The sequence below is a fragment of the Uloborus diversus genome, chromosome 9, assembly GCF_026930045.1.
Source record: "Uloborus diversus isolate 005 chromosome 9, Udiv.v.3.1, whole genome shotgun sequence".
In the NCBI taxonomy this organism is placed as follows: domain Eukaryota; kingdom Metazoa; phylum Arthropoda; class Arachnida; order Araneae; family Uloboridae; genus Uloborus; species Uloborus diversus.
The window spans coordinates 118,967,161-118,993,904 of record NC_072739.1 but is presented as its reverse complement, the minus strand read 5'-3'; the positions used below and the strand labels follow the sequence as shown (position 1 = coordinate 118,993,904).

The window sequence follows — 26,744 nt, the reverse complement described above, 5'->3', positions numbered from 1 at the left end:
ACTACCTCAATTTGAAGGGAAAAATATATATTTTTTCTTCTTTTTGCAAAAAAAAAACCAATTAGCTTATCACATTTTTACTACATTCGAAAAGCTACGCTTAAAAAAGAGCATAGTTCAATTTATTTTGTATTTTAACCGTGCTGTTAAATGATGAACACGTGCTGCCATCTAAGTTCTAACGGTTCAAGCAGCCTGCTGTAACAAATTGTAAAAATTTTCAAAAATAAAAACATTTTTCTTCAATATCTTATCTTATATATTAATCCCCTCTCATTTTAAAACTTATCAGGCTGTCCAATGACGAAAAAAAGACTTACGGTCGAAAATTCAAGTTTTCGAAATCGCCTCTTGCTGTTTCAAAACCTTGATGCTGCCTGTAGTTCTTATGCATTTTTTAAAGCAAAGTTCTAATGCAGTTTTCCATTTTTTACGTCGCTTTCGGCAAAAAAAAAAAAAAAAAAAAAATAGCCTGTGTGTGCGTTTATATTTTAATAAAGCTTAACAGCACTGGACTTAGTTGTTCGGTTTAATTGATAAGTTTTTTTCGGTAAAGCGTTCGGCTATAAACTATCTGAACTTCGGGCAAGCTTGGGCTGTCCGACATAATATCCTTATATATTATTTCTGTAGCCTGTTTTTGGTTTCTACGCCAGATTTTCTTCAATTCGTGATCGATTTCTTGGATTTACACCTTATTTTAAAGCTTATGGTGCTGGCTACTGACGAAAAATAGACCCACGGTCTAAAAATTGTTTTTTTCAGCGGAAAAACGTGTTTTAAAGAACCAGAATGAGGTTTTCGGTTAAACTTATAACTTTAACTTGCACCATGACCGACAGAGTTGAATAGCTTGATTGGCAGAGCGTTCTCCTCGAAACCAGGAGAATGAGTGTTCGGACCCACGTCCGGACAATCTGCATCAGAAAATTAGAGAAATATCGCGCATTACATGAACACTTAATTAAGTGAATAACAAATATGAGGAAATAGAATATATGAGAAGGAAACGCTCCTTGCTGTTATGAAAACTTAATGTGACTTTGCTAAATTACTTCTGAAATGCACGTTTTTTTTTTTTTTTAAGCTTTGGCTCTGGTAAGAAAATCAAAGCATAATGTAAGCGAAAATATAAGTAACAGGGTTAAGATTTCAGACTACAGTATAGAATTGTTTTTTGTTCAGAAAAAAATAATAAATCTTATATTGAAATATATATTCTTCTAATGAGTTTTTGACTCTTTGAACAAATAAAAAAATTACTACCTCAATTTGAAGGGAAAAATATATATTTTTTCTTCTTTTTGCAAAAAAAACCAATTAGCTTATCACATTTTTACTACATTCGAAAAGCTACGCTTAAAAAAGAGCATAGTTCAATTTATTTTGTATTTTAACCGTGCTGTTAAATGATGAACACGTGCTGCCATCTAAGTTCTAACGGTTCAAGCAGCCTGCTGTAACAAATTGTAAAAATTTTCAAAAATAAAAACATTTTTCTTCAATATCTTATGTTATATATTATTCCCCTCTCATTTTAAAACTTATCAGACTGGCTAATGACGAAAAATAGACTTACGGTCGAAAAATCAAATTTTCGAAAACGCCCATTGCTGTTTCAAAACCTTGATGCAGCCTGTAGTTCTTATGCATTTTTTTAAAGCAAAGTTCTAATGCAGTTTTCCTTTTTACGTTGCTTTCGCAAAAAAAAAAAAAAAAAAAAAAAAAAAGCCTGTGTGTGTGTTCATATTTTAATAAAGCTTAAAAGCACTGGACTTAGTTGTTCGGTTAAATTGATAAGTTTTTTTCGGTAGAGCGTTCGGCTATAAACTATCTGAACTTCGGGCAAGTTTGGGCTGTACGACATAATATCAAATTTATATTAGTATTACGCATTACATGTACTCATAACATACAGACGTAATAAAATAAATGCAGTGGGAATGCTACTTGGTGTTTCGACTCCTTTATGCAGGCTACAGTTATCATTCGGATAAGTTGACTGTTAATCGAAGGGTGTTCTTCCTTTTTTTTTTTTAAAGCTTTGATTTCATCCAGACCACTAAGCATAATGTAAGAACAAAAAATTATTAGATTTACCTCAAGGGAATCCTTTTTGTGCAGGAAAACATTTTCATTGTAAGCTGAAATGTAGATTTTTCTAATAATAGTGTTCAACCTTTTGTACAAATGAAAAAAAAAAAAAAAATACGCCGGCCAATTGAAACTACGAGTTTCTCCCAGTAAACCTTACTTTTTTATTCGCGCGAATGCGATATAAAACATTAAAATTATTATCAACGTCATTAGTAAGAAATCATTTTCTACTCCTCTGCTTTCGGCTGAAAAAAAAAAAAAAAGCATTTTGTCTACGTTCGAAAAATTACTTAAAAAACAGACTCAGTTCAACTGGTTTCGGTTTTGAATTTTAAGTGTTCGATTAAAAGAAAAACAAGTGCGGGCATTTAAGCCGTATAGGTTTAAGAAGCCTGCTATGGGAAATTATTAAAATTTCAAAAATAAAAACACTTATTTTTTTCAATCGAATTTACTACTTCTCTAGAATGTTTGTTTCAATTGCTACGTGAGATATTCGTCATTCTTTAATCAAATTCCATGTTATACGAATGGTTTTGAGTCGTATTATGCTGCCTAATGACAAAACATAGACGCATAATCTGATTACTTTCTTTCGGCAAAAAGCTTTTTTGCTGTTTTTTATTACGCATTCCTTCAATGAATAGCTTTCGAAAAGGAAGGCGCAATTGCTAGGTTTGTTGGAGTGTCGTTCTGTTAATCAGAATGGCGCCAATTCGAATCCGTGCCAATAAATATCTCTTTAATGTTTCTTTTTTTCCCGTCAGATGCTCACATGGGCAGGACTGTATTTGCCACAACCTGTTTTTTCACATGCACAATTACTGCTTTTTCACAAGTTCCTACTCAGCCGCACTTTTAATGATATTTATGTTTGCATTGAAATTACGTACAACCAAAAGGTGAGCGATGATCAAATTATCACAACGTTATCTTTGACGAGGTTTTGTTACCGATGTCTTCAAATTACATGCCTTTTCTTGTGCGCTTACTTTTTCCGTGTACTTTTTTTCGGTTCTTTTTCATAAAGTTCTTCCTTTTAAATTTTTAAAGAACGAAATGCCTTATGAAACGATTTGAAGAACAGTGCGGAGTTCCGCACGGGTCAACTAGTATCTTATGTTATATATTATTCCCCTCTCATTTTAAAACTTATCAGACTGGCTAATGACGAAAAATAGACTTACGGTCGAAAAATCAAATTTTCGAAAACGCCCATTGCTGTTTCAAAACCTTGATGCAGCCTGTAGTTCTTATGCATTTTTTTAAAGCAAAGTTCTAATGCAGTTTTCCATTTTTTTACGTTGCTTTCGCAAAAAAAAAAAAAAAAGCCTGTGTGTGTGTTCATATTTTAATAAAGCTTAAAAGCACTGGACTTAGTTGTTCGGTTAAATTGATAAGTTTTTTTCGGTAGAGCGTTCGGCTATAAACTATCTGAACTTCGGGCAAGTTTGGGCTGTACGACATAATATCAAATTTATATTAGTATTACGCATTACATGTACTCATAACATACAGACGTAATAAAATAAATGCAGTGGGAATGCTACTTGGTGTTTCGACTCCTTTATGCAGGCTACAGTTATCATTCGGATAAGTTGACTGTTAATCGAAGGGTGTTCTTCCTTTTTTTTTAAAGCTTTGATTTCATCCAGACCACTAAGCATAATGTAAGAACAAAAAATTATTAGATTTACCTCAAGGGAATCCTTTTTGTGCAGGAAAACATTTTCATTGTAAGCTGAAATGTAGATTTTTCTAATAATAGTGTTCAACCTTTTGTACAAATGAAAAAAAAAAAAAAAATACGCCGGCCAATTGAAACTACGAGTTTCTCCCAGTAAACCTTACTTTTTTATTCGCGCGAATGCGATATAAAACATTAAAATTATTATCAACGTCATTAGTAAGAAATCATTTTCTACTCCTCTGCTTTCGGCTGAAAAAAAAAAAAAAAAAAGCATTTTGTCTACGTTCGAAAAATTACTTAAAAAACAGACTCAGTTCAACTGGTTTCGGTTTTGAATTTTAAGTGTTCGATTAAAAGAAAAACAAGTGCGGGCATTTAAGCCGTATAGGTTTAAGAAGCCTGCTATGGGAAATTATTAAAATTTCAAAAATAAAAACACTTATTTTTTTCAATCGAATTTACTACTTCTCTAGAATGTTTGTTTCAATTGCTACGTGAGATATTCGTCATTCTTTAATCAAATTCCATGTTATACGAATGGTTTTGAGTCGTATTATGCTGCCTAATGACAAAACATAGACGCATAATCTGATTACTTTCTTTCGGCAAAAAGCTTTTTTGCTGTTTTTTACTACGCATTCCTTCAATGAATAGCTTTCGAAAAGGAAGGCGCAATTGCTAGGTTTGTTGGAGTGTCGTTCTGTTAATCAGAATGGCGCCAATTCGAATCCGTGCCAATAAATATCTCTTTAATGTTTCTTTTTTTCCCGTCAGATGCTCACATGGGCAGGACTGTATTTGCCACAACCTGTTTTTTCACATGCACAATTACTGCTTTTTCACAAGTTCCTACTCAGCCGCACTTTTAATGATATTTATGTTTGCATTGAAATTACGTACAACCAAAAGGTGAGCGATGATCAAATTATCACAACGTTATCTTTAACGAGGTTTTGTTACCGATGTCTTCAAATTACATGCCTTTTCTTGTGCGCTTACTTTTTCCGTGTACTTTTTTTCGGTTCTTTTTCATAAAGTTCTTCCTTTTAAATTTTTAAAGAACGAAATGCCTTATGAAACGATTTGAAGAACAGTGCGGAGTTCCGCACGGGTCAACTAGTCTTATCATATTACAAGAAAGGATTATCTGTTATCTTATTTATGATATGATGTAACACTGCAGGAATCAGAAGTGATCATTTGTGCCATTGACTGATAAGCGCTAAAAATGGGCTTAATGGGTTCAAAACAAAACATTCTTCTTATTAGATAGTAAAAATCTGTTTTAAAATAAAATCAGGTAAAATGATGCAATCATTCAGAGTAACTTGAATCCGCGATTTCTTTTTTTCTAACTGCTTCATTAAAATTTGAAATGTTTTTACATATATTGACATAAAATTTAAAAAAAAGGAAAAATAAAGAAAAAACCACCATAAAATATTGTATAGTTATTCAAACTTTAGAAATAACTGTGATAAAAACTATTTAAAATGTTTTTTTATTCCTAATGATTCAAAGTTGTTAGTTGTTCCGTTTCTTTGGGTCCCTTTGAACTTTAAAAATGAGATGCACTGTATACAATTTCAATAAAAGCAATGCAACCTTGGGCAAGAAAAACTAAATAGCTCCCCATTATTATTTCATAGCTTCACAACTATCATATTGTAATGAACAGTGGTGCCCAACCTACTGCCCGCTGATCACATCCGTTCCATGAGGCGGATCCGTGCGGCCCGTTGTTTTGTTTAATATCACAAATCGAAAAGCACGATTAATGACAATGTTACAAATTTAGAGACAAATATTCAGGGATTGGTTTCTCAAAAATAAATGCATTTTGTAAGAGAAGCATAGAAATGATAACAGCAATTGTTGATTTTTAATACTCTTCCCTTTGCCATATTTTCCAATGATAACTAGAGAAACTTTACATATTTTGAAATTTTATATGTGTTCTGGCCCTTGAGAATCATTTTAATTTGAGTTGCGGCTTTCGGGTAGAAAAAGGTTGGGTTCCACTGTTTTAGAATATTACTACGTAGGATTAGATATCTCAATAACTTCAAACCAGCGTTCAAGGTAGTGGCGTGTGTGTTCATAGGGTCCGGACCCTCCCCAAAATATGCAAAAAATTAAAAACGGGAAAATTTTCACTCCCCCCCCCCCCCATAATTTTTCTGTTCGCATAATAAAAAAGAACTCGAATTTGGCACGTACAATTAAGTAAATTGTGTCTCAAAATTTACGCAAGACTTGAATTTGTCACCATGTTTGTAGTGAATTGTTGGCAACCTGAAAAAAGAGCAATTGGACTGCTGAGAGATCAGGGTTATTAAAAATGGAGCGTTTTACGACACACACACACACAATACCGCGTTTTCAATATTGAACAATTATTTTAAACATAATGAAAGTTGAGGCTGGCCAAGCAGTTACCGTTATTGGCGCTCTATATCGCAACACGGTGATGTACGGGTGGTTGTGGGCTTGTTAACATAGACATTTGACTTCAATTAACGCCATATGAAGAAATCTAGTGATGTTAATTCACACGATCTAGAGTGCCAATTCTGATCACCGAAACGAGAAAATACACGACCAGGAAATGCCTCATGCAATAATTGAATTGATTCTCTGACTGTATGGTAGCATAACATAATTTTTCCTTTTTCATGGCTGCCAACAACTTACGGCAAAAATGGTGGAAACTTCAAATCTTGCGTTTATTTTGGGACACCCTTTATATAAGTATTAAGATAGTCTTTGTATGAGGGTTTTAAAAAAACTAAATTTTCAATTGGGCACTCCGTGATTTTTATCTAGTTCATAAAAAAAGAACGCAATTACTATATTTTCAAAAAGATTTTAAAAGTTCATAAATCAATTTCAAGCACACGTCAAGCCATTAAGTAGGCTCTAACAGTGATTTGATAGCCGAAGTATATTTTAAGAAAAAAAGATGAAATGTTGCCAATGTCTTACAAAGCTTCGCAAAAAACAAAATTCGAAGAATTCCGAAAATATATTTTGAATTTCTTACATTCCGAAGCTCACAACCTTATGTATTGATTATGAGTTCCTTGGTCACCTCTTTAAATTATACACGTGTGTACAATGCAATTGCAGCTTTCACTTTCATTTCGTTGCTTTTTCTTATTCATAACAGGGCCGACGAGAGCCCGTGTCAGCCTAGTCGGTAACCTGGGGGCCCTGCTCGGGATCGGAGATTGTAGTATATAGATTTATTAAGTTTTATGAAAGAAGAGGGCCGTTGACCAAATGGACTAGAAGCCCGCCTTAGCTCTCGGTAGCCCTGTTTCATAGCATTCTAATACATAAAAGATACTTTGCATGTAGTTTTTACATACATCCTTTAATAAAATTTTAAAATTGCATGACTGTTTATCACATAAAATCTTTGTTGTTTCATAGGAACATCTTTTTTATCAGTTTAATCAAATTCTGGTAATAGAACAAATATTAAACTCTAATTCACATTTAAACTTTCATGTTTCTGTCTCTTATTTTAAGGAAATAAATTAGCTCATTCATTTCAAAATGATTTATTAACTCACTTTATTTAAACCCTCAGGTTTCAAAAAACCACAAGAATCCGCACATAAAAGATATTTGCATTGATGGATATACGTTGAAAATCACAAACACTGTAAAAAGTGCAACGAGCGGACACTTTGGTAAGTATTCGTATTGATATTCAGCTGAATTCAAAACACAAAAATTTCAGTGAAATCATGTGATGTAGTCAAGGTGCGACGTTTCTTCCAAGGACGCACCGATGGCAAGGTCACTGTGGCCTCCCAAAAATATTCCTTATTTCCTCATTTGGCAAAATTTTCCTCATTAACTTATGCTCGTCTTTGCAAGCGTCCTCCACACAGGGGCGGACTGGTCCGCCGACAAATCGGGCTGCCTTCCACCGCAAGCCCTCCGCCCTCCCGCCTATGCGCCCTCAAGCCTGAACACATTTTTTTAAATTTATTTTTATTTATTTTTTTAATTTATTTATTTATTTATTTATTTACTTATTTTGGCGCAAAGTTTCCTTTTTTTAATTTTTTGTAAAAATAATATTATTTCATTATTTTATTTTTTGGCTAAACTGCCTTTTTAATTGATTTTTTTTTTTCGCTCACAATCCTGTGAGACTTCACTTCGCTTTTTTTTTCTTTAAACTCGTAAATGTGTGTACCATCGGATTTTTTTTTTTTTTTTTCATTTTTTTCATTTTTGGCATTTTTTTTCCCCCCCAACTTTCTGCATTTTTTTTTCATTTTGCACTCTTTGGAGGACAAAGTTGGCCCCCTCTTGCGGGACCCAGTTTGTCCCTGCCTCCACCTTTCCTTTCCCAGAAGCAGTTCACTGGTGGAAACTCGCAACAATGAGCTTCGAGTGATTTCATGAGAAATTCATGAAGTTAAAACAATTAATTTAACTTGGGGAGTCCTAGTGGGGTGGCCATGGCACAGACTAGACCACTGCAATTTTTAAGGAAATAGTTTCAGTCTTTGCCTCTTCTGGGGGGGGGGGATAGGTCTCGATCTTGAGGGGTGCTTTGTAGGATTTGAAGGGGGCACCACTTTTAGAAGATGGACACACCCTTGCTGCAACATAAATTCATCATGTCCACTCACAAAGCCAAAATTTAAGATTTCAAGTTGTTTGTTCAGAATTATTCAAACAAGTCCTCCTCCCCCCCCCTTCCGCATAGCAAACTGAATTTTGCTTTGCTCGTCAAAACTTTTTCCCCTTCGTTTTTCCCCTTCAAAAACATTTCTCCCAGGTCAGGTGACTAGTTTGGCTGGAAGTTGTCGCGTTTTGGCACGCAATCGCTCTTTTGGCACTAAATATTTTTCAGACGACGGCACTAATTATGAAGTCCGGGCTACAAATCAGAGCTGCGGAGTTGTAGCGAAAATGACAGACTCTGGCTCCAACTCCTTTATCTAAAACATAGTCCGACTCCGATTTCAACTCGGAGTTTAAAAACCGTCGGACTCGGACTCTTAGCATCGAAATCAGTCCGGATCCGAGTCCGACTCCGCAGCCCTGCTACAAATTAGAGTTGCGGAGTCGAAAGTAAAATGACCGACTCCGAGAATTTTTGAGCATTCGACTCCGACTTTTTTTCTTCAAAATCAGTTCGACTCTGACTCCGCAGCCCTGCTACAAATTAGGGTTGCAGAGTCAGATGAAAAATGACCGACTCTAACTTCGAGAATTTTAGATCCTTTGACTCCGACTCCTTTACCCAGAAACGCAGTCCGACTCCGACTTTTGCAGTTTATAAGGACTTAGACTCCTGATGCCGACTCTTTTACGCCAAAATCAGTCCAACTTCAACTCCGCAAGCTTGCTACAAACTAGGTTTGTGAAGTCGGAAGAAAAATGACCGACTCTAAAACGGGGAATTTTAGAGCCTTCGACTCCGACTCATTTACCCCAAAATTAGTCGGACTCCGATTTCGTCTCGGAGTTTCAAAACCTACGACCTTCGACTAGTTTACTTAAAAATCAGTCCGACTCCGACTCTGCAGCCCTGCCACAAATTAGGGTTGTGGAGTCGAAAGAAACTGGCCGACTCCGACCCAGGGAATTTTAGAGCCTTCGACTCCGACTCCGACTCCTTTATCCCTAAAGCAGTCCGAGTCAGATTTTGACTTTGAATTTCAAAAACTTTGAACTTTGACTCAAACTCTTGAACTTCAAAATCAGTTCGGCTCCGACTCCCCACACTACAACAAATTTGGGTTGCGGAGTCGGAAGAAAAAGGACCGACTCCAACTCACAGGGAATTTTAGAGCCTTTGACTCCTACTCCGACTTTTTTTTACCCCAAAAGCAGTCAGATTCCGATTTTGACTCGGAGTTTCAAAACCTTCGAACGCCGACTCTGACCATTTTGCTTCAAAATCAGTCCTACTCCAACTCCGACTCTGCAACCTTGCAACAATTTAGGGTTGCAAAGTCGGAAGAAAAAAGACCGACTCCGACTCCGGGAATTTTAGAGCCTAAGACTCTGATTCCGAACTCGCAAGACTAGCAATCAGTAATTATACACCAAGCTTATAAAAGTAGCAAATAACATATAGTGCAAATCTTTTAATAAGGACTGATTTCGGATGAATTAGATTTTGAATTGGTTTAGCACATAATGTAAATATTTATTTGATTTGCTGATATTATTATTTTGAATTTCAACTCTTAAGGGGGTCCGGGACACAAAAATCCTCAAATTTTGCAATTTTTTTTTATAATTTGAAAAATTGCTCCGTTTTTTTCTGCTTAAGAGGACGTTTGAATCTTGTTTCTACCTTAAATAGAACGAAAGTTATAGTTATTTTTGTTGCATGCATCTAACGAATGTGTACATAACTTTAAAACTTTAAACGCGTTTTTCTCCATGATGCAATTTTTCCCGATTTCTTGCATTCAAACTCTTATAAGTCAGGAACCGATAGAGATAAAGTAATGAAACATGGAGCATATGTTTTTCAAGCAATTTATTTTAATTTTTATTCGGCGAATTTGGAAAAAAACGTTTACTGCAAAAATTATGATTTTTTTAAAAAAAAGTATCTTCGAATTTTTTGAAATTTTTCTTCAAATATTTTTTATTTTTTATTGAATCAATATTTTTAAAATCGCCGAATAAAAATTAAAGCTTAGATGTTTGTGCATACTTTTTTGAAAAAAAATTGAAAATTGACCAACAATATTTTGAGTTATAGCAATTTAAAGCAACCCCATTTTTTTTAAAAAAACTAATTAAATTTAAATAAAAAAATAATTTTTTTTCATATTTATGTTATGATTTTGCTTATTAAATAATAGGACTCGACCGATGCATCGACCTGGCCGATGCATCGGCGCCGATGGTTCAACAATTTAGCCATTGGCATCGGCATCGGCGGCCGATGCTAACTTGCAGGAAACATCGGCCCATCGGCCTTAAAAAACATCGAAAAACCGATTGAATTGGCCGATGTTTTTGGAAAAAAAAAAGGACCTTTGTAGTTTTACTTTTTAATACAAAGTAAAGTGAGTTATTGTTTTCACATAAAATTGTTTACTTAAATTTCAGTATGAATTTTTATTTTAATCACCCCTGAAAGAGTTTTTAATACTGCATTCAGGTACCAAACAAGTTAATTATTGCGTTGTTTCTTGCGGTTGGATGTACGTAAGTATCTCTCATAAATCATAACTCAAAAATGGTAAGCTGTAGAAGGCTAAATTTTCGCGTGTGGGATGTGCATACGTTCCAGTTGTGCAATTCCCTTCTTGTTTTCAATCGGATGTTCTAAAAAGCCTATTTACTCATTTTTTGTGGCTATTAATTACTTATTTCAAGGCAAAACTAATACAGCGCCTCAGACTGACGATCATTTGGTGATATACTGCCGAATTGGAGACTATGGAAACAAATATGAGATGGCGAAACCGGTTTTGTTTCATTTTGTTAGATTCTCGTTGAATCGACGGTAATTTTTAATTTTTCGATATTTGTGATATGAATCACAGTAATGTAGTCTTTTTTGTATCGCTTCTGCGGAGCTACAAGTTTGGGGCCAGTCTAAATACATTTTGGGGCCCTATTTCTCTATCATAGAAATTGTAAAACATTTATCATAAGCATTTTGTAACTCGGGCCCCTACGGTTATGGGGTCTCTCGTGCAATTGCAATATTTGCTATATTTTAAATCGCGCCTGCGCGTCAAAACAAACTCGGGTGCAAGTTTTAAAAGAGTTTTTCTGCTCAATGTTTATGATTACTTTGAACTCTATTTTTTACGACTATTTTTTGTATTTCTGAGAACACTTGCGTGCCCCTCCTCCAACCCCTTCAATTTCTGAAATTAAACTGTAGTTGTACTTTTGAGTTGTTTAAAAGTAACACCATTCATAAAATTAGAGTTTTTTTTTCAAGCTTTATTTTTTGTTTAGGAAAAATTTAGAGAATTAATCTAACAAAATTGATTAAAGACGTTTTGAATAGTGACATAATTCGGAAATCAAAGGGAATTTTGAATTTTTTCTTCGTAGTGCTGAAGTAGATTCAGAAACTCTTCCGAGGTGTTGGTGGTAGCGGTTCTGTACTAAAAAAATGAGGCCAAAAAGTTTAATGTTGTGAGTTACCCCAAAATCAAAGGGTGACCCTCCTAACCCACCCTCGTCGTGTCAAGCATTTCTTACATATTTAACGATTATTTATTTTGGTCATGAAATGTCATTTTGCGTATTTCTTATATTTGTTTCACCTATATTTCGTAATGCGAAATCTTTTTTGCATCATGAATAGCGATCGATTTTTTTTTCTGTTATAAGTAACTATTTTTATGTATTTATATAAAATCAATGAATAAGTTATTTTTGTTTTCATCATATTTTTAATAATATGTTATAGAAAAGTTTAAAGGATTTTCTATTATGCAATTTTTTAAATTTCAGAAAATTATTGTTAAATTGAAAAATTTAATTTGAACTTGTTCGTAGTGCTTCATAAAAGATTAAACAATCAAATTATTCAATATTACGTGTGCAAACATCAGATCAAGTAGTATATGTATTCAGTTATTAACTTGGTGTAAATATTGAGTTTGTTTATTGTAGTTGCGTTTTAAGAACCTTGCTCTTTTCATGGCTATTTCTTTTTTCAGCAAAATTTATGTCACTCTTATAGCTTTTATGAAAAATGCGAACTTTTCTATTCATAAATTTTAAATAAATATAAAAATATTCTAATATGATTCAATATTGAAATTTATCTGTTACCTTTTTTGTTTAATTTGATGACTAAAAAATGTCTACGTGCAATTTTTCCACTTTAATTGCGTTATTTGTTGACGGTATTATAGTTTTATTCTTAATTTTCATTTTAATGATAAAACATAATTTAATGTTTTTTAACTATGTTTAATGTACCTAAATCCATACATTTTGACAATATTACTGAAATCTTAGTTATATGTTCAATTTAAAATAATCAATTGGTTATTAAACAGTCTCTTTGTTTTTCTTCCTTTTTTTTCCTTTCTTTCTTTATTTTATTCTTTTTTTTTTTTTTGGTTGTTCTTTGTCTTCCATCATACAGCAGTCAAAAAACAAAAACATAACTACACCCTATACAGATTGTACGTACTACAATCCAAAAGTTCGGGGGACAAGCTGTATAAAACCTTACCCAGAATAATTCACATAACCAAAGCACATCCACCTTCAAAAGGTCGCCATGAGGGACTATGATACTTCTTCCAGCGTTCATATAACTTTTGGAAACACTCATGGAAGCCATTTTTCGCTACCTTCTGTGATGAAGCTTTATCTTCTCCTGACGGAAGAAAGCGGCGTCCATGCAAATCTTTTTTGCAGGGAACAGCTAAAAGTCATACGGAGCTAAGTCCGACGAAACGTTATGTTATTTGTTTGTCATATCAGAGTATTGACAAACCAAACCGTGCTTCCTCAGCATGAAAGTCGCCTTCTTCCTCACGATGAAGTTAAAGCCTTACAGGAAGTTGCGAAACAGGCTGCCAGTGCTTCTAAAAGCTATACGAAAGTTGGCAGAAGTGCATAGTCGTTCAAAGTGACAATTTTGTAGATAGATGTGCTTCGGTAATGTGAACTATTCAGGGTAAGGTTTTATACAGCTTGCCTCAAACTTTTAGATCATACTACGTACGTATGAGTTTTCAACTTACTATTTCATAACGTTTTTGAGTGACGCAAGTTTACGCAGATGAAGACATCACATCACAAGTGAGTTTGCGATAATTAACTAAGGATGAGTTCAAAACGGAAATTTCGGTCATCTATATGTTCTTAGGTACATATGCATGTACAGATGTGCCGAAAAAACTTGTGAAGTTTAAATTGGGTGATAGTAAAATATAAATTTAAGAGTAAATCTGATATATATATTTTGTGCTTACAATTCCTTATTCGTCGAAAGAAAGTAAAATGAAATGAATCAATGATTCTTTAAACCTGACAATCTTATCAATTTATTTCTGTTAGATTTTTTTTTTTTTTTTTTTGCCATCGGCCAACAACATCGGCCATCGGCCATCGGCAATCGGCCATTTGGAGGAAAACAATCGGCCATCGGCCATCTTTGAACAATCGGCCAACAATCGGCATCGGCCCATCGGCCAAAAAATGCCATCGGTCGAGCCCTATTAAATAAATGATGAATCAGTTCAAAAAATTTCAAAACTCTAAAGTACATAATAAAAAAATTTTCAAAATGTGTCCCGGACCCCCTTAAACATTGATTGTTTACCAGAAGGTTTTTAAATGAAGGTCTTCTTGTTTTAACAATCTACGTAAATAACTATTCGACAGTTATTAACATTACTCATTTATGTATAACTTTTGCACACATTTCTGGTAGATCCAGACAATTCGGGAAAATTAAAAGTATCTCTTTATTTTGGTAAAGTCTGCCCATCTCTGCTCAATTCGCAACTCCAACGAACTATAGGGGGCACTGCAGTCACTGTCTAATGGCGGAATTGAAAACTAAAACAAACGCATGTGGTAACGAAGAAAATGCTAAAAGTGTTGTGATTTTTGTTCGTATGTATGATTTTTTCGCTTTATTCATTTGAAAAGATTTTTCAAAGTCTTTTGGTTATTCTGACCCATATAGAAAGAGATTAGAAACCAAAAAGTATTACGAAAGTAAACAATTAATGCAGAACACACAGTAAGTTGTTCTGAAGCAGCCATTTTCACGATGTTGAATTCGGAATTCATAAATTTTTGGTTCGCTTCGAACGGCATTTTCATTTTGTACCGTTTTTTCTATACATTAGTACATATTAAGTTCAGTTTCGCGACATTTCCAGCATTTGTTGACATTTTTGTCACATAGTGCACATACGTGGCAGACTGTCAAGAGTAACGTTTAACACTAGATAATTTATTTCTATGACTATATGATTGGATATCCAAAGAAATCATGCATTTAATTCATTCGTCATGGAAATTATTTACCTGATATGCGAAATCTTGTCAAGATACATTATTCTTTCACATAATTTTAAAACCATAAGCCTATAAACAGATTTTTGGCGAACTTTTATTTTTTATTGTTCAAATTCTTAACGTTCTTTCTGGATTTTTCAATCTGTTCTGCGATAAATATTTTCAAGAAAATTTATTTGCATACTGTCTATTTCAGTAGGATACTGTAGTAACAAAGGTTATTTAAATCATTTATGTGGAATTAGGTTAAGGAAAAGTGTCCAGTCAATGTTGTTAAGTTCGTTTTTTTTCCATCGAATTGAAAAACTGATTCAAATTCACTCAGAACAAAATAAATAAAATGTGTACTCACAGTTTATATATGGTGGTAGTTTTCTTTTCAGTTGATTGACCATTATTTCTTTTTGCTTATCGAATTCTGTAATCATACTATCATTTTATTCCACTCATGATAAAAATTAAAAATGGTTTAACTAAAAATGCGAAAACTCGCCAAGGCTACTTTGCTTGCACAACACTAAAACTACTATAACCCTAAACAAATTTGGCGAAACCTTTCAGCTGAGAATAAAAGGAATAAAGTAAATTCTTTCTCGGTTAAACATTTTTCATTTTGTTCTACGATAATAAATTCAAGAAAATATTTTGCATACTGTCCATTCCAACTAAATGCTGCTGTAAAATATGATTAGTTAAATTAATTTAAGATTAAAAAAAACTCATATTCTTACAAATTCATACAAAACAATAAAATTTTTTACCTGGTATTACGTTATCCAATTTTGTTAATCCAGACTTTTCTTGTTTACGCTTCCACCATTTAATACTTTTTTGAAAGAAATAAGAAAAACTAACATTATTTTGAGAAGCTCGAGAATACTCTTAGGGGACGAATTAATTTCTGTAGCTGAAAGCAAACTAAGACACATCGATTGCGTTAATAAATACTCAGAACAAACTGCCTGTGTTTACGTCAACAGACACACGTGATGCGCAACGTGGCAATGTTTTAGGTGCAGACGCAGTTTTATAAATCACCGCAAGGTAGCGTATTCGAGCGCTGGAGTTCCGAATTCAAATGAATATGTATTCTGAAAAAATATCGTCTGCTTTCAAAAAACAATATTATTAAAACAGAAGATTAAAGCCAAGCCAAGTAAGAAGAAAACAAAGTAGAATAATTCAACTGCCCTATTTTTTAATTTATCGTCTGCGTGAATTTATTTTTATTATGTTCTGGAAACAATTAAGAGTTGTTATTTTTTCTGAGAATATTAGATCGACCAAGTGTGTTGTGAGTAAGCGAAAGTTTTCAGCCTGAATTATTGTGATGAGTTTTTATGTTGTGCATCGGTGTAATTAAATTGAGCGCGTGTGTGTGCTTTTCGAAAAATAGTATTGAAATTTTCTCTAGAATTGTTAGAAGATTAACAGAGTTTTGAGCAATGTTGAAAGATCAGTTCTAAAAGGTATCGTTACTGATTATTGTTACTAGCAAAGGCAAAGCTGCGAACCTTTTGCCAATTTTAAATAAATAACGGATACAAATACAGGCCTGTCATTCAAACTCCCCTCCCCCACTTCTTCCCGGATCTTAAAATATGATGTAACTGCATTTTTCATGTATTTTGATGTTTATTCCTTGTAATGACGGTCATGTACAAATATAGTATGTTTAAAGAGTTCTCTCATTGACTGAAAATTTATGGATTCTTGTGTCTTGTAATCAATGTTTTGAAATTATTTCATACGCAGGCACACTAGTATTTAAATTAAAGCATAAAAGTAACAAATATTTATTTTCAAATCTAAAACTTGTTCTAAACGCATCTGCTGTTCACAGGAACTTGGCAAGAAGCTACTCGCCAACAAAGCAAACGTACACAAATTACTTGAGTGCCGTTAAAATAATTACTAGTTAAGTAAAAAGTGTTTTTATGGAACTAAAATGTTATTTGCACTCACGATATACAATGTTTTATTACATTTATAGGTAAAATCAACAAAAATTTAGTTACAAAAATTTAAAAATTATAGGCAACTGTGGGAAATGTACTCGTTGAATGCATATATATGTTATTTTTTCTTTATTTTGAAGTAAAAAACATTTGTACATGCCTAAGAAAAGTTACTGGATTTCCTGGTATTTCTTTTTCTTCACAGTTTATAATGTTAAAATACTGCACTATTGCTATAAATCTAATTTTTCCCTTCTACAGTTAATTGTTTTTATCATTCATGGCTTCAGCTAATGAAAACTTCTTCAGCGGTTACGGTCAACTAGAAATTGCTCCCCAGGTCACATGGTATGGTTGCCGTATCGGGATAGTAGGGTTGCCCTCTCTCCAGGATGTTTGAGGTGTTATGTATGTTACAAGTGCGAACTGACATTTTAATTGTTTAGCATTTGTACTGCAGTGCAGTGATTGTTTAAATCTATCACTCATACTATGTTAAATTTTATTATGTTAACATGGTTTAAGTAGATGTCAACTAAGTAAACAACAGCTATATTTTTGTCATTGTGTTTACATTTTCGATCCCCGTGATCAAGTGTCCCACTAAACGAAGCGATCAAGTATCCCTAATATGCATTTTTTACAAACATACTTATTTTATTATTAACAATCAGTGGCAATATTCTAAAAATATGTCTCAATTATTAAAGACTGTCTATACTTTAACATGACACTTCGGTATTTTTTTTAAGTTGTATATAACGGATAATGTACTCTTTAGAATGCTTTCTTAAAAAAAAGTTTCACGTTGACACATTCAGACGATCATTTCTTGAGCTAAAGCAAAATGACTGAAAAAAGCAAAGTGTTGCCAGTTTTTATGTACAAGTATAACTTTAACATAATTGTCAGGTTTCAAATCTCTACTTAGTGATTTTGGTACATTTTTGACTGTGGGATCATGTATCCCCAGGGATCAAGTATCCCCAGTTCCCCCCTACATAATTAATAACGCCTCAATAAGCACATTTCACACACTAGCAGTACCCGCACGGCGATGTCCGTGCAAAGAATTTAAAGGAAGTCCGTTGAATAAAAAAAATCCATGCCCCCCCCCCCCTTTTCTGGTGTGAAATGGTCATTTTTCTTCGACTAAAATAAGTAACCACATTAAAGTATCCTTGGAATTTAAAACTATTCGCAAAAAAACGTAAAAAGATTAACAGTAGCTTTAAAACTTCAAATAATCCGTCAACGGGATTTCATAGTCAAGCAACCAAGCTACCGTAATAGAAAAATCCTACAAAATGAAATTATGTACCAGAATATAAATAAAAAAAAATGCATTCAAAAATCAGTTCGCTGACCACCACAATATCCATGCTTTTGAGCTGCGCGGCATGGTACCTCGCAGCTATCGGCACAGACGGCCAGCGTCCTCTCGATGAGTTAACTTACCCCGACATCCATTAGAAATTCATAGAACTAAACAATTTATTAAACATTTAGTTTGCTATTACAAATATTTCGGTCAGTTCGAAAAAAGAAAAAAAAGCCCAGATAGCCTTCCTCAATAAATAGATTATTCAACACAAAAAAAAATTTTCAATTCGAACCAGTAGTTCCTGAGATTAGCATGTTCAGACAAACAAACAAACTCTTCAGCTTTTAATGTTATAGATTAAAAATTAGAAATACACCTCAAAAATTTAGTCAAACGTATTTTCATGCTTTATATTTTTATTAAAAATTTATCATCATGAAAAGGGGAGGAGTGGGCAGTAGTTGGAATTTTTAAAAATTTTCATTTGAGTGGATTTTTTTTTTTTTTTTTTTTTTTTTTCAAATTTAAAATTTCTAACATTATAAATGTTCAAAATCAAAATAATACGCAACCCTATTTTTCTGGAATCTTCTGTTCAACCTTAGAAAATTACTTTTTTTATGGAATGGATCATTATAATGGAATTTACTGTTTTTTTTTTTTTTTTAATATTTCACTCTTCCAACATGAATTTTACTCCTCTAAAAAATGTCAATGAGTATTTTTACGACGCCTTGAAGGAGAAAAAACCCTATACATATACCTAGCTTTATCCTAACTAGCCATGATCTAGGTAGGTGCAGGGTCTGATCAGGGGCGGCAAATAGGGGGGTCGAGAGGGGGCAGTCGCACCCTCAAATTTTTTGAGATTAATGGTAAAAAATGAGTAAATTCAATTTACGTAAATCGCAAACCAATGTTCATGAAAAAATAATCTTGCTGGTTCTTCGTAATGGTTGAAGAGACTCGACATATTTTCAGACATGATCAAGTGTTTTCCGTTTTTTTAAATAATTAGAAATTCATCAAGCTTTTACCGGCCTTTTCAAAACAGAAAAAACTGATGAAGAATCATAATTAATTTTAACTAAAGACGTAAATCTCATATACGCTAAATATTTCATTCTTGCGTGCTTTGTGTAACGATGGTTAAGAGAAACCTGTGCACTCGTGTGGTTTTATGATTTCCACTAAATGCCTTGGTTTTTTACATTCAGTGTTACGCTCATATTTTAAGTGTGTCTATTCAATAAGTGTTCATCACTTTCTTCTGCTAGAAACACATTTCAGCTGCTAAATGCATAGTATACTTTCATAGATACGTCTTAGAAATACGTACTATTTTTGAAAAAAATATCTCACATCAACAAATATCTTTTCTGTGGGCTCTTGAACAATGCAATCTCAGCATGACACAAGAGGGTCTTCAAGAGGCAATACAAGATGGTCTCTTAAACCATAAAAACCCTTCTCGATAATTTCAAAGTAGTGATTTTGGAAAACAGCTCTTTCAATAATGAAGAAGCAAATGTCCTTTAACATGTCTTCAAATGAATTTTTATTCGTTTTGTTTGTATTGCGGAGAGTTTTCAAACAATGCTTTACTCTATCAAAACATCTTCAATCAGCTAACCTTAATTTTTGGACTGTTCAAGCTTCAGTGTAAGCTACAATTGAAACTAGTTTTAAATTTCACCTGGATGTATATTTCAACCAAGCGTGGATTTTTTCAAAAAAATTTTTACTCCAGAGAATTTTAAAAAGGTGCAAAGAATATTCAAATGAATTTAGAAGAGGTGACCAAAATGCACATGAAGTAAAGTCCAACCTTGGTTTAACATATTGTATAAAATAATAGATTCAGTTTCTAATAAATAACACAAGATTTGATGATAAATATTTTCCTGTATTGTTGGCTCTATATTATCTGAATTGGATGTTGAAAGCAAAAAATAGTTTCAATTAGGAGTAAAATTTATTGCATGAGGCAATAAGAATTGTTTAGAGACTAGCCTAGAATAGACTATTCTATGATGAAAAATGAAGATCATCACAATTTTTAAAGTTACCTGGGTGAATTTGAAGAGCAAGATGCGAAAAGTGTGTTTTCATACGTAACATAGTTATTTCAATTATTTTTCAACCATTCCAATCAGTTCAGCTCGTAGAGAAAAATCATTTTCGTGTTTCAGGAGGTAAGAGAATTATTTTCGAAGCACAATGGGGGGAAAAAACTTAGCTGAAAAAAGATCATGGTTTGCTGGATTAGTAATGTGGGCATTGCTGGATTAGTAACAAGGTTTCCTGTTCTTCCCTATTTTAAAAATCAAGCATCAAAACTTTATTAAAAGGTTGAAATTGTAATACCAAAACACTTGGTTTGGATAACATATTCTAAAACGAACTACAAATTTTGTTATAAAAATTTAAATTGTTTTTTAAACATTTATTTTTATTAATTTCAAACCTATATCATGATTACTTGCTGTTAACCAATATGTGTTTCGGTTCCATATTGTGGTAATTCATATTTAAGAAACTCGACCCCCCAAATGAAATGCTGAAATGCCGCCCCTGGGTCTGATTAACGCACGGTCCTGCAGGTCCGTGGACAGGGTCGGTTCTAGTAGTTCTGCCGCCCTAAACGATATTGACAAGTGCCGTCCTCCTCCCATTGAATAATAATAATAATCTTTATACTAATAATAAAGCTGAAAGTCTCTCTGTCCGGATCTCTCTCTGTCTGTCATGATATCTCTCTGTCCGGATCTCTGTCTGTCAGGATCTCTGTGACGCGCATAGCGCCTAGACCGTTCGGCCGATTTTCATGAAATTTGACACAAAGTTAGTTTGTAGCATGGGGGTGTGCACCTCGAAGCGATTTTTCGAAAATTCGATGTGGTTCTTTTTCTATTCCAATTTTAAGAACACAATTATTATAAGATGGACGAGAAAATTACGAAATTATCATAACGTGGAACCGTAACATGGGTACAAGCCAACTGGCGAGAAAATTCACCACACATTATTTGTAAATATACAGGCGAACCAAAAGACCTTTTAATTTTTCTAGTACGGGCAAAGCGGTGCGGGTACCACTAGTATAAAATAAAAATAAGTGCTTAAAATTAGAGTTTCTAGTTAAATTCCAAGCTGGGTTTTACATATCCAAGAACTAGTACGCACTTGAAATTATCTTTTTTAACATTTAAAGATGAGCATCATATGGCACTGAAACAAATGTTAATATTTTCAAAATAATTTTAAGCCACGCAATTTGTCGCCTCTAAAATTAAATTGGATTTCTAGTGAAATTCCGAACTATGTTTTGCATACCCAAGCACTGGTAGACACTCTATTTTTCTTTCTTTTTTCTTTAGCATTGAAGCAGTGAATTTTATGACGCTGAAACAGATATTCATGCTTTAAAAAAAAATTCAATTTCGAAATTTGCCGCCCCTAAAATCTGCCGCTCTAGGCTACCGCCTAGATCGCCTACCCCAGGAGCCGGGCCTGTCCGTGGACCTGGACACTACAATTTTAGGGGCAAATTTAGGGTAAATTCTATCTTCCCTTTTTTAGGAAACCACTTCTTTGAAAATGTGCGGATTTTCTTATGAGAGGGGGTGCTAAGTTTTACCAGGACCTGGGCATCACCTTGTCTTGATCAGGCTCTGGGTAGGTAGGTAGACAGTTCATTGCCAAAGGGATCATGGGTAGCTTTCATCTAATACGATTCTGGCTTTAATCAAACATGATTGTGTGATGATTTAATTAAATGATATTTTGTGACTAAATCAAATAAAAAATTATTTGATTGTTTATCAAGTGATATTCCATAATTCTTCAATCTTTTTCAGATTCTATGCACAGGGCAATGATTCATTTCAACAAGAAAGGTTTACGGGTTCCTTTGCCAGTACGTAATATGGATGGTAAAACATGGAAAATGGTACAAGTTCCAGTCCTAAATAAAGGTTTTGATATCTTTTCGGTTCTGTAGCAAATTAAAGAATATTCATACACGAAACTTAAAAACGAAACTAATCTAGCTTGTACTTTAATTTTAAAAGGAAGGTGCTTTTTATCTTTTGAAAAATAATGTTTTATTTATGGCTGATTTTATAACGTAAACGCCTATTATAGTAGACTGGAGCACGCCATCAGCACTACTTTCCATAGATTTAAAAAAAAAAAAATGAAAAAAGATTTCCTTCCTGTAATATTTACTCGACGTTAAATCCCGGTTATCACAAATTTGCCATTTCAACTGCGCTTGCGCGCGGACTTAGCTGATTTCAAAACTCTTGCTAAATTAATTACAAACATTTTAAATTTGGTAATAAATATGAGATGGCAAAAGATAAAAATTAGAAATCACAAAGTTTTTTCTGATTTAGTTTTTAGGCCTCGGTAAAGATTGAATTTTGCGTCTTAATTATTAATGGATTCGGTGTCTGAATCGTCTGTCCTTTTTCAGGACCAAATTTTTAACCTCAGAAGAGCGTACTAGAATTTCAGCATCACTTCTAACACAAAGCCGAACCCTCAACCTAAATAAAAATGTATAATACCAAGTTGTTTACGCCTAACGTAAAATATCCGCAAAGGACGGATTTCTGTACTAATATTCCAATCATTTTTGAAGTAAACAACGTGTTTTACTTTTATGTTAAATAAATATTTCCAAACTAATAAATATTGAAGTGTCATTTTTCTCTTAAGATTATCAGTTATTCATATCCGTAGTTTCATATAATATGTCACGAAGTCGCTGTGAAAATATTCTGATCGCATTCATTAATTTGGTGGGACTCTCGCTCAGCTTAAATATAAACAAGCAACACGAAATCTTAAAAGAGAAAGCCCAAAAAGCTAAGTCCGCGCGCAAGCGCAGTTGAAATGGCAAATTTGTGATAACCGAGATTTAACGTCAAGTGTAATATTTTGCTTTTTCATTCTGAATTTTAGAAATAATGTACTTGTTTATTGTTACACGTAGTTCCGACAAAAAAGAAAGAAAGAAAGTATATATTGTTGGGGCAAACATAGCTTGGTAGCATTGTGAAGGCTACGTAGATCCTAATCATAGTAGATGCTGCAAGGTTAGGTTTGCCTCAATTATAGGGTAATATCACACTAAAAGACAATTTTAAGCATAAAACTTTTAAAAATATGTCGCTTCTAAGACTGTTGGGGGGGGGGGGAATTAGTTCTTTATAACTGTATCATGGATTTGAGTAAAGAGCAAAATATTAATGATACTTCCCCTCCCTTCCTTCCCCGGATTTTGAAAAGTAAGAGTTTGTGTCTGAACTTTTTCAATAATAAAATTAAAAATATGTTTGACTATTTGGGACTAATAACATTGAACTCTTCTTTATGAAATATGGTGCAAAAATAAATCCGGACATAATCATTAATCAAGTGCACTTTGAAACGCTTTCTTCTCTCCTTCCCCCTTTTTAATATTGCTTTTTTTTATTTACTTAAATTGAAAAAGAAATCAATTCGCCACAGTGGCCTCAAAACTGTTTGCACACTTTCATTTATCATGTCATTAATTTTGAAGATCATTAAAAACACACAAAAGGAAGTTCATTTGAATTTTCTACGATGGTTCTAACGTCTGTAACAGTTTTTAGGCCTCTTTCTCACGAGGTATTGCCTCACTAATTCTTATAGGCCGTGACAATCGCTGAAACTCATGGCAACAAAGACTCTCATGGCTCTACAGGGAACCCCTTTTCCATTAAGCAGCCATTGATTGGTGGATGCAGGGGCTCCGTTCAGCGCCTCTTGCAGTCAAAATGGGCGACGTCCAATCAAAAATAAACAAACTTTAAAACGTTGACACTGATTGGTGGATGCATGAGCTACTTCGGTTTAACACAGAAAAGTCATAAATTGCTAAGGCCCGTTAAGCGTTAGCGCCATCTAGTGGGGCCATGCATGAGGCAACTTAGTTGAACCAACTTTCAAGCGGGCAGGAAGTAGAAAAGTGAAGGAATCGCCTAGCATCCTTCACAGATAGTCAACTCATCAGCCACACCAGGGACGTGTGCTGCGACCATTCTCATCCCGATGAGTTGAATCAACTAAAATGACATTGCCAAACGTTTGCTCTGCAAACGAGTAAAGTAGTTGAGTCAACTCGGTTCATTTTTAACAGCGTTGTGAAGCAGCTGCTCAAATAAAGCCGGCATGGTTCAATGGTACGAGATATGACATTACTTTTTTATGTAACCTTTTCTTTCGAGAAGAAAGTTAATTCAACTAATTTGCCTAGTCTGAATGCAATGAAAAACGCCAGTCAACTAGCTGACCGGCATTTTTTCGAAAAGTTGATTCAACTAACCGCTTTGCCCTTAAGGCCTCCTACACACGAGTTGAATCAACTTTTCTTCCAATAAACCAAATTTATTCGAGCAGCTGCTCCACATCGCTGTTAAAACTGAACCGAGTTGACTCAACTAGTTTATTCGTGTGTAGAGCGAACGCTTGATAATGTCCCAATTAGTTGAATGAACTAAAAAGTTCAACTAAAAAGTTTTCTACCTGGTTCCTAATAAACCCCCGTTCGAAAGATGATTCAATCAAGTTGCTTTGTTTGAAATAGGCCTTAATGAAAAGTATTTCCCAGGGAAGGATTTTTGAAAAAAAAAAAAAAAAAATGTGATGGCTACAACATACTAGTTCTTTTCCTGCCAAATGTAAACAAAAACAAACGTGATCTTTTAAGCATGAGAAAAAATATTCATTGCAACATCTTTTACAGAATACTATTTATGAAATGCAAGAACTCAGTAACTAAGTTTCTTACAAAAATTAATATGGCACTTTTATCTACTAGGAAAAAATGGCGTTTCTACAGATGATCCCTGTGGTATTCATCTTCTTACTTTTCTTCCCGGCGTGACTGTTTCTACACAACCGTATACTAGCAGTATTTTGTTCCAGTGGGGTGCCTTACTTGCCCAGTTTCATAACGCAGCACAGGTAATGTGCTTCTTATTCCTACATTTTCTATTGTGAAAAGCTGCGTCTTATTTTGAAATGCGGATAAAGAGATGAGAGAAATTTTGTACACAAATTCATTTCAATTCTGGAAAGTTTTTCGTAATCAAGGACTACAGTTTTGAAGCACTTTTTTTTGAGCAATCACATCGCTTATTGTTCTCATTTGACTGTTTTGGCGTCCTTTGATTTTATTTTCCAGCCCGCCTCTCTGCAGCACCATCGTCGACCGGCCTCACGATGCCGCTTCTCTAGCGAAAACCGTCTCCAGGTTGCGTCCATATCCTGCACACACGCATACATGCACACCTACGTACATATACACACATACATGCACACCTACGTACATATACACACATACATACACACACATACATACACACATGCATACACACACATACACACACATACACACACATACATACACACATACATACACACACACATACACACACATACACACAGACACATACCCACACACTCATGCCTGCACATAGACACAAACACACACGCACACGTGATTGCGAAAAACATAATTTGAATTCAAGATGTCAAAATTCATTTTTTTTTTAAAGCAATCAACGAATTATATTTTTCTCTCACTTGACCGCAGTTTATATTCCTCTGATTTTTGGACCCGGGCCTCTGCGAGCACCACGGTCCACCGGTCCTTGCAGATCAGGGCCACTCCTCTGGTCCTGGGCCTCCTTACTCACACGCGCGCGTAGTACGCACACATACACACGCACTTGTACACTCCGACACACGCACGCACTTGTACATTCCGACACACATACACGCACTTGTACACTCCGACACACACACTTCTTCTCTCAGGTCCGGCTCCTGGGGTAGGCGGCCACCTAGGGTGGCAGAACTTAGAGGCGGCCAATTTCGAAATTGAAACTTTTTTTTTTCAAGTATGAACATCTGTTTCAGTGCCATAAGATTCACTGCTTCAATTCTAAAGAAATAAAATAATTTAGACTGTGTAACAGTGCTTAGATATGCAAGACATAGTTCGGAATGAAACGAGAAATTCAATTTAACATTAGAGGCGGAAAATTGCGTGATTTAAGTCTTTTGAAAATATTAATATCTGTTTCAGTGCCATAAAAAGCACTACTTTAATGTTAAAAAAAGATAATTTAAAGTGTATGCCAGTGCTTGGATATGCAAAACCCAGTTTAAAATTTAGCTAGAGCCCCTCCCCCCATGTAAGGGTACGTTAGATTTTTCAAACCGCTCTCCCCTATTCTTATGATTCCGTTTCGTTTTCAAAATAACTAAATAACGAATCTTACATCACTGGATTCGTTTTTAAATTCATTATTATTTTTTAAACCTTTTTGTGTAAAGAAATATTTACTAAAAAGTTGGAATTTAGATCGAATGTTTTTTTGACATTTTTTTGTATATGATGCCATACTAATTAAGAATAAAACATGCCATACATAGTGCGATTCTTTTATTATATTTTACACTATTCATCCTTTGTAGAACAAGTAAAAAACAGTTCATCCTAATACGTTTTTTACCTTCCAGCGCAAATGAAATATGATCCCTGCCTAACCACTTGGAGGCGCGATTTCTAATATAAAATATCGACTTGGAAAACATTACGTAAGAATGGGTTTGATTCTCTCCC

The 26,744-nt window shown here is 34.2% G+C and overlaps 1 protein-coding gene across 2 annotated transcripts in view; it reads left to right on the top strand.

The window, feature by feature from the left end:
* LOC129229702 (hydroxylysine kinase-like) overlaps positions 1–26,744 on the top strand; it is a 51,849-nt gene that overhangs the window by 14,992 nt on the left and 10,113 nt on the right. For both annotated transcript variants that reach the window (XM_054864068.1, XM_054864066.1), the window contains exons 3-5: positions 7,383–7,485; positions 21,940–22,056; positions 24,933–25,078. In XM_054864068.1, coding sequence (XP_054720043.1) covers positions 7,383–7,485; positions 21,940–22,056; positions 24,933–25,078 — 366 coding nt within the window. The remainder of the gene's footprint in view (positions 1–7,382; positions 7,486–21,939; positions 22,057–24,932; positions 25,079–26,744) is intronic.